A 12053-nucleotide genomic window follows, 5' to 3' on the forward strand; every position below is an offset into this window, starting at 1 on the left:
TAATTTATTAAATTTTCAGCATCGTTACTACAGTCTTCAGTCCCATGATCTTTCAGAAATCATTGTAATATGCTGATTTGCTGTTCAAGAAACATTTATTATTATTATTATAATTATTTTTATTAGTATTATTATCAATATTTAAAACAGCAGAGTTCAATTTTTTCAGGATTCTTTGATGAATAGAAAGATTAAAAAAACGGCATTTTTCTGAAATAAAGAGCTTTTGTAACAGCTTTGAAATCACAGAAATAAATTACATTTTAAAATATATTCAAATAAAATTATATTTCAAAATGTTACTGTTTTTGCTGTACTTTGGATCAAATAAATACAGGCTTGGTGAGCAGAAAAGAGTTAATTTCAAACATCAAAAATCTTAAAAACTTTTGACTAATAGTGTACTTTTTCCAATTTCAGAATGCCAACTTCCCAAAAATATTTAATGTCAACTATCTACATAACCACTGCTGTACCAGCGTACCAGCACTGGTGCACTGAGTACTACACTCTCTGCGCACGTTTTATTCACCCACAACACATTCAATTCTTTAACATGCAGCCTGTAGTGGCAGAACTGTCAATCTTAGGTGACATCTCCAGTCTGTACCTGTAACAAACAGAAATCTTAGCCTCTGATCCTGCTGTGAAAGCTCAGGGCTCCTCTCCCGCTGAGAGCAGGTGGTTGCCATGACAGCTACAGGAGGTCGGGAGGGAAGCCGCATCCTCCCTTATCCTGTCACTGCACTAATGTATACACCGCAATAAGCAAATAAGGCACTTTAACTGTTTGGCACGCAATGATGGAAAAATGCTCATTAGACAGATCTGATCCAATTAGACAGCTGTTTGTTATTTAGAGCAACTATCTCTGTGACCTCTTGACATGTCATCTCTAGAAGTCGCAAAACACGTTTCTCATGGAACACGCTAATTAACGCCCCCCAGCTCATAGAAATTATTAGAGTAAATCAACTGTTGGGCTAGTGGTGCTACTTTAATTGCAACACAAGGGTTTTATCAAATTAACATAGTTGACATAAAATGATAAAGATCTTCTCAGGGAGTCTTGAAAGCACATTTGCCACCAAGGAGCATGTGGTTTAAGATCAGACATGCTATTCCTGTGCTTTCCCATTAAACACCCACAGGATCTCCACTAATGAGGTGGTGTGCGGTAGCTTCATTCATACAAACAGCAGGGAGATGGTGGGTATCTTACGTGCCCTTTGCACATGTGAGACCAAATATTTAAAATGTAGCTCTCGTGTAGTCCAAAGGCTTTAAAATCTGCAGATGTTCTTAAAATCAATAGACCAATTTGGAGTAGACGTCACAGTTACGTCACTTGCAGCTGTGTGTGCATAGTGGTGGCAGAAAAACACTGGTAACAAGTGGAATGAAATGGGTAAAATCCATGGAATAAGAGAAAAAAACTATTTTTGTGCCTTTTGATGCCAGAATCGGAATGCAAATAATTCTTAGAGAATATTGTTCTGAATATTGCCATCTGAAGGCTAATGGATAAAACCTACTATGATTACTCTACTTTTGAAGCATAAATTTGATTTAAAGGTCTATGAAAGTCTATAACATGCTTTGATTAAAATTTCTCAATGGTAGTGTAAAAAACACCTTTTTTAACTTGCCAAAATCAGCTCTGCAAAAATCATCCTGTTCTGGTCGAGGTTGCTTTAAATGTTAATGAGCTCTGCTCGCCCCGCCCCTCTCTTCTTTTTGTAGAGTGACGAGCCTGTTTACTTTAGCCGCATTTAGCCGCGTTTAACTGCTAAACTTGCTAATTAGCACATTATTAGGACATGGGATCGCAAAGATTGATTAAACAACACTTATACTCACTTCTGCTGTAAGTGAAGCTGGATCACGAATGATTTATGCGAACATAGACGGATATATGTAGATCGGGAGGCGCATTCCCTTCACAAACAAACATAATCCACTGCATCTTCAGCAGCTCAGATGTCGGGTGTAAATGACGAACACTATGTTCATCATCCAGCAACACAACACCTCAATCGCTCAATCGGAGATATTCTTGTCTAACCTACATCCCTGCTCCAGCATCGAAACAATGGAGGTTGGACTGTTACAGCTGATGTAAGGCGGGTCTGAGGTAAGACGCTCATGTCAATCAATCTATCATGGGAGGCATCTGAGAATGGCTCGATTTGAAAAAGGGGATATTATTTTTAAAGATTAATTAAAAACCACTGCATGATTTTTTATCATTATAGCGTAGATGTGTACATACACTGCCAATACACATTAATGTTGAAACAACATGTAAAAGTGAACTTTGCATCCGATGACCCCTTTAAACAACATGTCTACATAATATTCACATATGCTGTTCGTAGGGGACACATTGTATTAGTCCTACAGTTACAGCATGACATAATATTTAAACCTATTACTATTAACATTTCAAATAACATTTATTTATTTTATCTCACAATCCTGACTTTTTTCTCGCAAATGCAAGTTTATATCTGTTAAATCGGACTTCATCACTTTTTATAACAATTTAACTCAACAATAGTGAGTTTGTTCATTCTCAGGTGAACAAAAGCCAGAACCGAGGGAAAAAGAGAGAAGGACAAGTTGTTTTTTCTTATCAAAATTGTAAGATTTAATCTCAGAATTGCGAGAATAAAGTCAGAATTTTGAAATATAAACTCAAATGTACTCTTTTTTTGTTCAATGGCTCCATTGAAAACCATCATTTTCTGCAACCAGATAAGCTCCACCCACAAAAAACATCATCACTGTTTGCAAACACTGAACTGGTCTATATACAAGCCTTGAGGCAAATCTATGCAAATGATTAATAATTAAAGGAACAGATCACCCAAAAATGAAAATTCTGTCATTAATTACTCACCCTCATGTCGTTCCAAACCCGTAAGACCTTCTTCATCTTCGGAACTCAAATTAAGATATTTTTTAAGAAATCCGAGAGCTTTCTGACCCTGCATAGACACCAACGCAATTGACGCATTCAAGGCTCAGAAGGGTAGTAAGGAAAGATTTCATCAAAAATATCTTAATTTGTGTTTCGAAGATGAACAAAGGTCTTGGAACGACATGAGAGTGAGTAATTAATGACATACTTTTTATTTTTGGGTAAACTATCCCTTTAACGAAACACTGGAGTGCTCAGGAAACCTGTCTGAAATAAGTTGGAAAAGAGAATGGCTAGCAAAGCCAAAGGTGCTGAAGCACAGAATTGGTTGTTGAGAGCACTGAAAGCTTTAGCAAGGAAGGATGTGCATTTCAGAAATAATACCCAAGCTAGAACAATCTTTAAAGTGTATCAGCTGTGGTTTATCCTTTTTGTAGTGCACCAGAAAACAACAAATGACTTTCTGACATTATCAGCCATGACATTATGCACTGTGTAACTTGTACTTACCAAAGTCTTACATTCTAATGTCTTGTTTTTCACCTCCCTCTCAAGGATCTGACACCTTTTCCTCCGCTCGTTGACCTCTGACTCCTAGAATGATGAAGAACAAGAAATAAAGGACATGACTAATTTTAACCAATTTAACTGACAAGATTTAAATACATATTTTATGACAGAATACATGAAAGAGGAAGTGAATTTAATCATTTAAAATGATAGTTCACCCAAAAATGAAAATTCTGTCATTAATTACTCACCTTCATGTCGCTCCAAACTCGTGAGACCTTCGTTCATCTTTAAAACACAAATTAAGCTATTTTTTTGATGAAATCCGTGAGCTTTCTGACCCTTCATAGACAACAACGCAACTGAAACATTCAAGGCTCAGAAAGCTAGTAGGGATATCGTTAAAAAAGTCCATGTGACATCAGTGGTTCAACCTTAATTTTATAAAGCTACGAAAGCTCCAGTCTTCGACGTGCGACAGTTTCATGCATGTACATGGTGCTGCTGAAGCAGGAGCCAGCATTCTGATGTACAAATTAAAGGGTTAGTTCACCCAAAAATGAAAATTAGCCCATAATTTACTCCTCCAGACATCCTAGGTGTATATGACTTTCTTCTTTCAGACGAATCAAATCGGAGTTATATTAAACATTATCCTGGCTTTTCCAAGCTTTATCATTGCATAGGCAGGTGTTTCTCCTCATCAGTCCAAAACAAGTCCAATAAAGTACATCTATCCGTATGAATAAAGGCCTCCTGTAGCGAATCGATGCATTTTTGTAAGGAAAATATCCATATCAAAAAAGTAATAATCACTTTAATCTAGTTTGCGTTGCCTGGTAATACTCGGAAGCAACTCCGGGCGGATGACGTAGGACGTCGGCGTTGCACATGCGCTGGTGAGTCTTGTGAAAACCACCATTTGTTTACAGGAGCAAAAGAAGCAAAGTTTCCTTACTTTAGCAAAGCAAAACCAATCTCTTCTTTGTTTATATCGAAATCCTCTGACATTTTCCTTTACAAACCCTCATTTTGAACTTATAATTCGTGACGTTGTTTTGTTTTGATCTCTCCACCAAAGCCGTGTGAGGCACTTTTTGTTTTGGATGGATGCATTTTTGGACTTGTTTTGGACTGATGAGGAAAAACATCCGCCCATGCAATGATAAAGCTTGGAAATGCCAGGATGATTTTTAATATTACTCCAATTGGATTCATCTGAAAGAAGGAAGTCATATACACCTAGGATGCCTGGAGGATGAGTAAATTATGGGCTAATTTTCATTTCTGGGTGAACTAACCCATTAGGGTTGAACCACTGATGTCACATGGACTATTTTAACAATGTCCTTACTTCCTTTGTGAGTCTTGAACGTGGTAGTTGCATTGCTGTCTATGCAAGGTCAGAAAGCTCTCGGATTTCATCAAAAATATCTTAATTTGTGTTTTGTAGATAAATGAAGGTCTTACAAGTTTGGAACGACATGAGGGTAAGTAATTAATGACAGAAATTTAATTTTTGGGTGAACTGTCCCTTTACTTAAAACGACTGCATTGAAGCAGATTCCAGATACTATAAAAGTACCTTAAACAGGGAAAATACCATATTTACTCAAATGAAACAACAAACCCACACAAATGAAAAGATACATCCTAGTCCTTCAAGGGCAGTATTACTTCAAGAACAGTATCAGATAGGGCATTTAGCATAAAGAATGTATCTTGGTATGCCAGAAAGAAAACTCTGCAAGTGTGTGAGGGTGTGCGACACCTAACGATGGGTGTTTCAAAGCAGCGATGCGTAACATTAGGGCTCTTGAGGCAGGGGCAGAGAAGGAACAGCTGGGAGCTCAAACCTAGTGGTGTGGAAGTAACAACCGTTTCATCTGTGTCAACATGTTACACAGCTGAGCTTTCCTAAACCAAGGGCTTTTTCACCCAAACCAACCTGATTATAACAACACAATACTTTTCAATAAATGAGATGAACGAGAAAACACTGATCATTTATCTGAGCTAGTAACACTATACAGTAAATCCTCGCACTGCTCGACTGGCAAAATGACAGCATCATCTCTGGCAAGTCGGAGGGAGCAGTCAAAGCGGTATGCATTGCGTGCTCTTGTGCGTTTTACAGTGGGGGAGGGGACTCTGGGGTTGCTATAGAAACCTACTCATCCAGGTAGCATGTTAACCATGAGAACGAGCAGCCTATTTGGCGCTCATTCACAATTCATTGTTAAACTCAACGGGTACAGCAAACTCGCTCCACTTGGAAAACGGTCCAAGATTGTGAAAATACAAAATGGTTCATGTGTAATTGTACACCGTGAAAGGAATCACCATGACGTGGTATATTTCAACAGGGTGGACGTGGATCTCTATGGGAAGGAAATCTCGGGTTTCGCATTTCTAGCTGCTCTATCATATAGCTGCTCTATTATAAGATACCGTTATGGATCCATTAACCGCATCAACTGCGTTATCAATTTATATACGTCTGTCTAATGCGAAATGGGGGCAGAGATGCCTCGGAGGGGGTCCGTGTTTGCAAAAGGGTTTCTCGGGAAGCGTAGGATTATTCAGGACTCTCTCCTACACATTTTGAGAGATAATCTCTGGAGTGGGGGACTACAGGGACACTGCTTGGGAATTCAAAATAGACGTGTGGTGTGCCCGCCTTCTCTGTGCCTCATAACCGGAACCGGTTCCCATTCAGTGGAGAAGAGAGGGTGAGTGAGGGGAGGGACAGAGAGCAGGTTACAGGTAAAAAATTAAAAATCTCAAGCTTAACGCCACAGAGAGACTTAATCGTTAACTTCTAATCTCCCTGTCTTTCTCATGACACTCACATATGTAGTGGTGGAAGCTTCCTCCTGTGAACCCCAGAGATATATGCATGGGGTGTGATAATGATGCTACAGTGCTCAGGATGTCAACATGGTGATTGATTTATTCTTGGCTCAGCATCCTGCCGTCCCGAGACTCTTGGTGCCAAGAAGACTCTGAGTTTGTTAGGCTGTGATTATCAGTGCATCTCTGTGTTTTTAGCTTGATAAGGCTCTGAACAAACCTTTAAAGAAATAGGTCACCAACAAAATTATAATTTGATTGTCACTTACTCAGCCTAATGTTACCTGTACAGGACATTTTCTTTCTATCTTGAACCTCGGTCATTTGGGTTCAAGGTTGTTTCCAGCAATCATCCAGTGTTGGGGAAGGTTAGTTTTAAAGGGGTCATCGGATGCCCATTTTCCACAAGTTGATATGATTCTTTAGGGTCTTAATGAAAAGTCTATAATATACTTTGGTTAAAAATTCTCAATGGTAGTCTAAAACAACACCCTTTTTACTTTGCCAAAATCAGCTCTGCAAAAATCATCCCATTCTGGTCGAGGCTGCTTTAAATGCAGATGAGCTCTGCTTGCCCCGCCCCTCTCTTCTCTCTGTGAAGTGACAAGCCTGTTTACTTTTACATTTAGCCACGTTTAGCCTCTAAACTTGCTAACTAGCACATTATTAGGAAAGGCGATTGCAAAGATTCATAAAAAAAACCTTATACTCACTTCTGCTGTATGTGAAGCTGGATCACGAATGATTCGTGTGAACATAGACAAATATGTAGATCGGGAGGTGCATTCCCTTCACAAACAAACGTAATTCACTGCATCTTCAGCAGCTCAGATGTTGGGAGTAAATGACGACCACTATGTTTATTGTTATATCCAGCAACACAACACCTCAGTCGCTCAATTCTTGACTTGCATCCCCACTCCGGCATCATAACATGGAGGTTGGACTGTTACAACTGATCTGAGGTAAAACACTCATGTCAATCAACTATCGTGGGAGCGGCCTCTGTCGGTGTGACGCCACAACGACAGTCATCTGAGAACGGTTCAATTTGAAAAAGGGAATATTATTTTTACAGATTAATTTTAACAAATGTAAAAGCCCTTTCACACCAAAAGTGAAATGAATACAACTCAGGCTAAAGGAAAAGTAAATTCACGTCTGTATAGTAGAACGCAAGAGAAGAAAGCACAAATGTTAGATTATCTAAAGTAATTTTTGCTTATTAGTGTGGTTAAATTGGATCATTGAAGCTCAACATCAAAGACACTGGTTAATAAAATGGGATTCGATACATAAAGGATATTTGTGTTATTCATCATTTAATTATTGCAGGTCTGCATCATATTCAGAGTTTGCATTTCACTGTTTTTATTCATTTTGAGGAATACTGAATCTGTTTTTTGCGAGTAAGATTAATTAATGCCTTTTCACATTTAGTCTAGAACTACATTAACATCATGTTTACACAGCGCACAGAACGTGATTGCTCTCGACATGGGGACAGGAGACTTGTCAGTCAATAAATGGAAAAAAAAAACAAAGTACCTGGCTTTACTTATTTGAAGTAATTCAAATATTTTCTTGTAAATTATAATCAATATCCTTTATACCTTGTCAAAAACAGCTCTGTTCACAGTGACCTGTTTCAGTGCATGTCCCTTTAAACGATAATAAATAATGCTCACCCCGCCCCTCTCTTCTGATTTTTGTGTATTTGGTGGCGCATTACCATAAAAAAAACCCTAATCCACCGCGTCCTCAGTGGCGCTGATGTCGGGAGAAAATGAAGACTCTTACATTCACTTTTACACTTTTACCAACACCTGCATTGCTTAATAAGTAGGCCTGTTGTCACTAAAGCTGTTGGAGCACAGAAAAAATAGCATGGCTTACAAGTGGCTGAGAGCGGAAATATATTAATACGGGAGAGTTTGTCAGCGGTCGTGGGCAGGGCCCGAGCAGTATGATATCATACTGCTCAGGAAATCAAAACGGCTTGATAATTGAGATGGTTTAGGTTTTCTGAGGATTAAAAAAAGGAGTGAATGAATTTTTTACAATTGTAGGGTGGTTGTATCCACACACTGCTAAGACACATTTATATGCAAACACCTTTTAAAAGTAAATTTTGCATCTGATGTCCCCTTTTTGAATTTTGAAGGCTAAATGCAACCACCAGAAGTAAAATACTAACTTTAGATTACAAGTGAATTACTATTAAGCTTCTGCCAACTCTTTAAAATCTACAAATTTTAGTTAGAACAGTCTGCAAGAGTGATTACAAACACCGCGAGGCACTAAAAGCAGACTAGCGAGTAGATGCATTTTCCTATTCCGTGTGATGAAGTTTAATCGCCTTGAAAACCTCTGTAGTCCCATTAAGCCACTTGTTAGCAATCATCTTTTTAAAGACACATAAAAGCTTTAAAAAATCGGGGTAAAAAGTGGGGTAGTAATGACGTATTTTGTGTGGTAGAATAAAACATGAAAATATCTTAAGCTTGTGTTAACCACAGGCCTTATTTCAGGCATTCAACCAAAACGCATTCAAAAAACCCCATTGACTTTGGGATGATGGAACCGGTAGTCTTTTTTAACATTTATGTGCATTATCACTAGAAATAGGCCACTTTGAATCACTTTGACAGCATCATGGATTTTGAAGCAGCTCAGGATGACTTGTTAGCTGGGTATTAGAGTACCGTCATTTAAGCCTGTTTCCCCCACCATCCTAAAAAAGAAACAGTGATGAATCTGGCTGAGACTCAAGGCTCGGTTTGGCATTGAGAACATCCTGACTGACTTTGAATGTACGCTAGCTTAATGTATTAGGATACGCTCTTGTCTTTGGATGATAACTCTTGCAAATGTCCTGAAGCAAAGGTCCACTTAATTAAGACAAAGACGGAGGACTTTACATTAAGATTTACATTTCCAAAGGGAATATACAACTCTATACTAATGATGTACATTTACAAAGACGATTATGGGTCTTGCTCTAACTATGCACATAATAACATCCGCTTTAAAGGTAGTGAGCAGACAAAGACACGTTTAATTGAGACAATGTGCTGACTGACATATTCTAATCTTGCAAACAGCAAATAATGCATTCATTCACATGACCGTCTGAGTGGATTGTAAGAGGACCAGAAGGAGAACACAGGGCGTGGGGTATTTTTAAATAAGTCAATAACTATTGAACAGCAAGTGTCACTCAGCAAAGGCGGGGGATTCGCTGTAACCATGACAACCGGCAAGATGCAGTGAGGAAGCTGGCTGCCCAGTTTAAAAAGTCTGACCCAGGACAACCCATAAAACCTAAAATCACAGTTTAGAAAATCTCCAATCTGCACAAAAAGTAACACATTTTGATAATGCATGCGTACGTGTCTAAAGAGAAACCCTTCATCTCTTATCATGCTTGAGAAAAATCAAGTTCTTGCATCATCCTTCATCATGCATCTAAAAGCATGAAAATACATGATGTATGAACTGAGGCAATACCCAGCTATGAGCATATATACAGAGAGAGAGAGCGTGAGAGAGAGGATTTACTATGCTGCACAGCTCCTCATGCAGAAACACACGTTGGAATTCCCACAGCCAAGCTGCAGGCAGAGGAAGGAAAGTGAGAGAAACAGAGAACTGCAGCAAAAGGATGAATGAGAAGAGAAAACATTTACCGTCTCAGTTCCAAAGGCTGTTAAACCTGTTCAGAAAATATTCTTTCCTTTCCCTTCTGCACTCTTCCTCTCCTCCTCCGTCTCGCTTCCTCTGGGCGTGCAAATGTCAGACAGCAGTATCGGCAGCTCTCTCTCTTTCTCGCTCTCCTTCTCTCTTTACAAGGCCTGCTGCATGCTGCAGAAGCAGAGGCACAGTGCTCCCCCACCATACGCTACGGTCTGCCCTTCATCCCCTCCCTGAGTGACTGATGCTGAGTGCGGGTGGAGGAGAGAGGAAGTGGGAGGGGAAATGATGGAAATAGGCTGTCGAGTGGGCGGCAACTCCTAAAACCATGATCCCTCCCTGCCGGTACCAAACCTCCATGCAAAAGTGAAACAGACGCAAGGAATAGGTGGAGCTAATTGGGAAAAATCATTAATGTGTTTTTGGCTTATGTACACCACAACCACATCAGCAAGGATTGATGCCCAACGATGACTGAAAGTCAAGTTTTTCTGGAATACTGGAAGTTATTATTAATTATTAAACAACTATATCAAACAATACTTTTCAAATTCATGTATCTACTACTATATTTACATACTTTTGTATAAATTAACATTAGTTAATTATTAAATTAAAAGAAACCATTATTAATAAATGCTGATAAATGTTTAAAGGGATAGTTCACCCAAAAATGTTGTCAAAAATTTTGTCATTAATTACGAACCCTCATGTTGTTCCAAACCTGTAAGACCTTCGTTCATCTTCAGAACACAAATTAAGATATTTTTGATGAAATCTGAGAGCTTTCTGACCCTGCACAGACAGCAACGTGGTCAAGGCCCAGGAGTAGTAAGGAGGACATTGTTAAAATAGTTAATGTGACAGCAGTGGTTCAACTACTGGACTAGTGGTTCAATACTTCTTGTGCATGAAGAAAAAAAGAACATCTTTATTCATGAACTGGCGTTCTGGCATAGAATTTCCATCTCTCTTAGGCTATGTTTTAAATAGTGTGTTTTTGTCTTAAAATGCATAACTTAACACATATAACGCATAACGGTGTTGTTTACACTACTCCGGCGTTTTTGACCCCCGAAAATGGAGACTTCTGAAAACGATGCAGATCCTGTTTTAGGCGGCGTTCACACAGCAGCAGAATAAGGTTGTCAGTCCTGAATTTGAGTCCTTAATACGTTTACGTTCACAGAGAGTACGGTTACTTACAGGTGTGACAACCACATACCTGAACTCACTCCCGTAAATTTTCACGACTCACAAGCGCATTCTTGGAACACTCGCGCTGTGTGAACTGAACAGGACTGGACAACTAGTTGTCTGTTACGTCATTCAGTGCAAGAGAGCAGCTCTGCCGCACAAATGTGCGTCTACCGCCTGTTCCATGCTTTCATATGTGGTTTCAGTAACTTACAGTAAGTGATGGAGAAACAAGCTGTGTTATCTGAAAGTTTTATATTCAGTTTCCACTGAAGCCACTCCCGTCAGTTTTGTTTTCTGCGCGTGACTCAAGTGCTCCGCTCTTCAACCAAATATATAAGCTGCTGTCGGTTAATAAAGGTTTGATGACTAAACTCGTGGCTCGATTGGATCCTCCTCCTGTCAGAAAGTGATAAAACTTTCAGATATGCTGGTAGGTATGTTTTGATGCTGGAATGCTGGTTAGGTAGGTTTTGATGCTGGTTTAAGCTGGTCCTTTGCTGGTTTTTGCTGGTCATGTTGCTGGTCAAGGACCAGCATGAACCAGCAAAGGACCAGCATAAACCAGCTAAGGACCAGTTTAAACCAGCATCAAAAGCTACCTAACCAGCATCAAAACATACCTACCAGCATATGCTGTTTTTTTCACCAGGGTAAAAAACGATAGCGTGGCTGACCACATTTGCTCTGCGTATCCTTGACGAGTGTGTAAACAATAACATCATGCTCATTATTGTAGCCGTACTAGCCATAGATATGTACAGGTAGATTCCCCATTCGACCGCTTCAAGCACGTAGATGGTTACGCCATCTAAATAATTATACATATTTATCTTTGTACCTGCATGAATGGTCATGTGACATGCATTTTCAGTTG

The 12053-nt window shown here is 39.2% G+C and overlaps 1 protein-coding gene across 6 annotated transcripts in view; it reads right to left on the reverse strand.

Annotated features, from left to right (window-relative positions):
- The window catches only part of rimbp2a (RIMS binding protein 2a), a 66662-nt gene that overhangs the window by 36034 nt on the left and 18575 nt on the right, over positions 1 to 12053 (reverse strand). For 5 of the 6 annotated variants that reach the window (XM_051093369.1, XM_051093370.1, XM_051093372.1 and 2 more), the window contains exon 4: positions 3434 to 3517. In XM_051093369.1, coding sequence (XP_050949326.1) covers positions 3434 to 3517 — 84 coding nt within the window. Of the gene's footprint in view, positions 1 to 3433; positions 3518 to 9975; positions 10262 to 12053 lie in introns of those variants that run through there. The other variant, XM_051093371.1, reaches the window with a different exon arrangement.

The sequence above is a fragment of the Labeo rohita genome, chromosome 21 (assembly GCF_022985175.1).
Source record: "Labeo rohita strain BAU-BD-2019 chromosome 21, IGBB_LRoh.1.0, whole genome shotgun sequence".
NCBI lineage: Eukaryota > Metazoa > Chordata > Actinopteri > Cypriniformes > Cyprinidae > Labeo > Labeo rohita.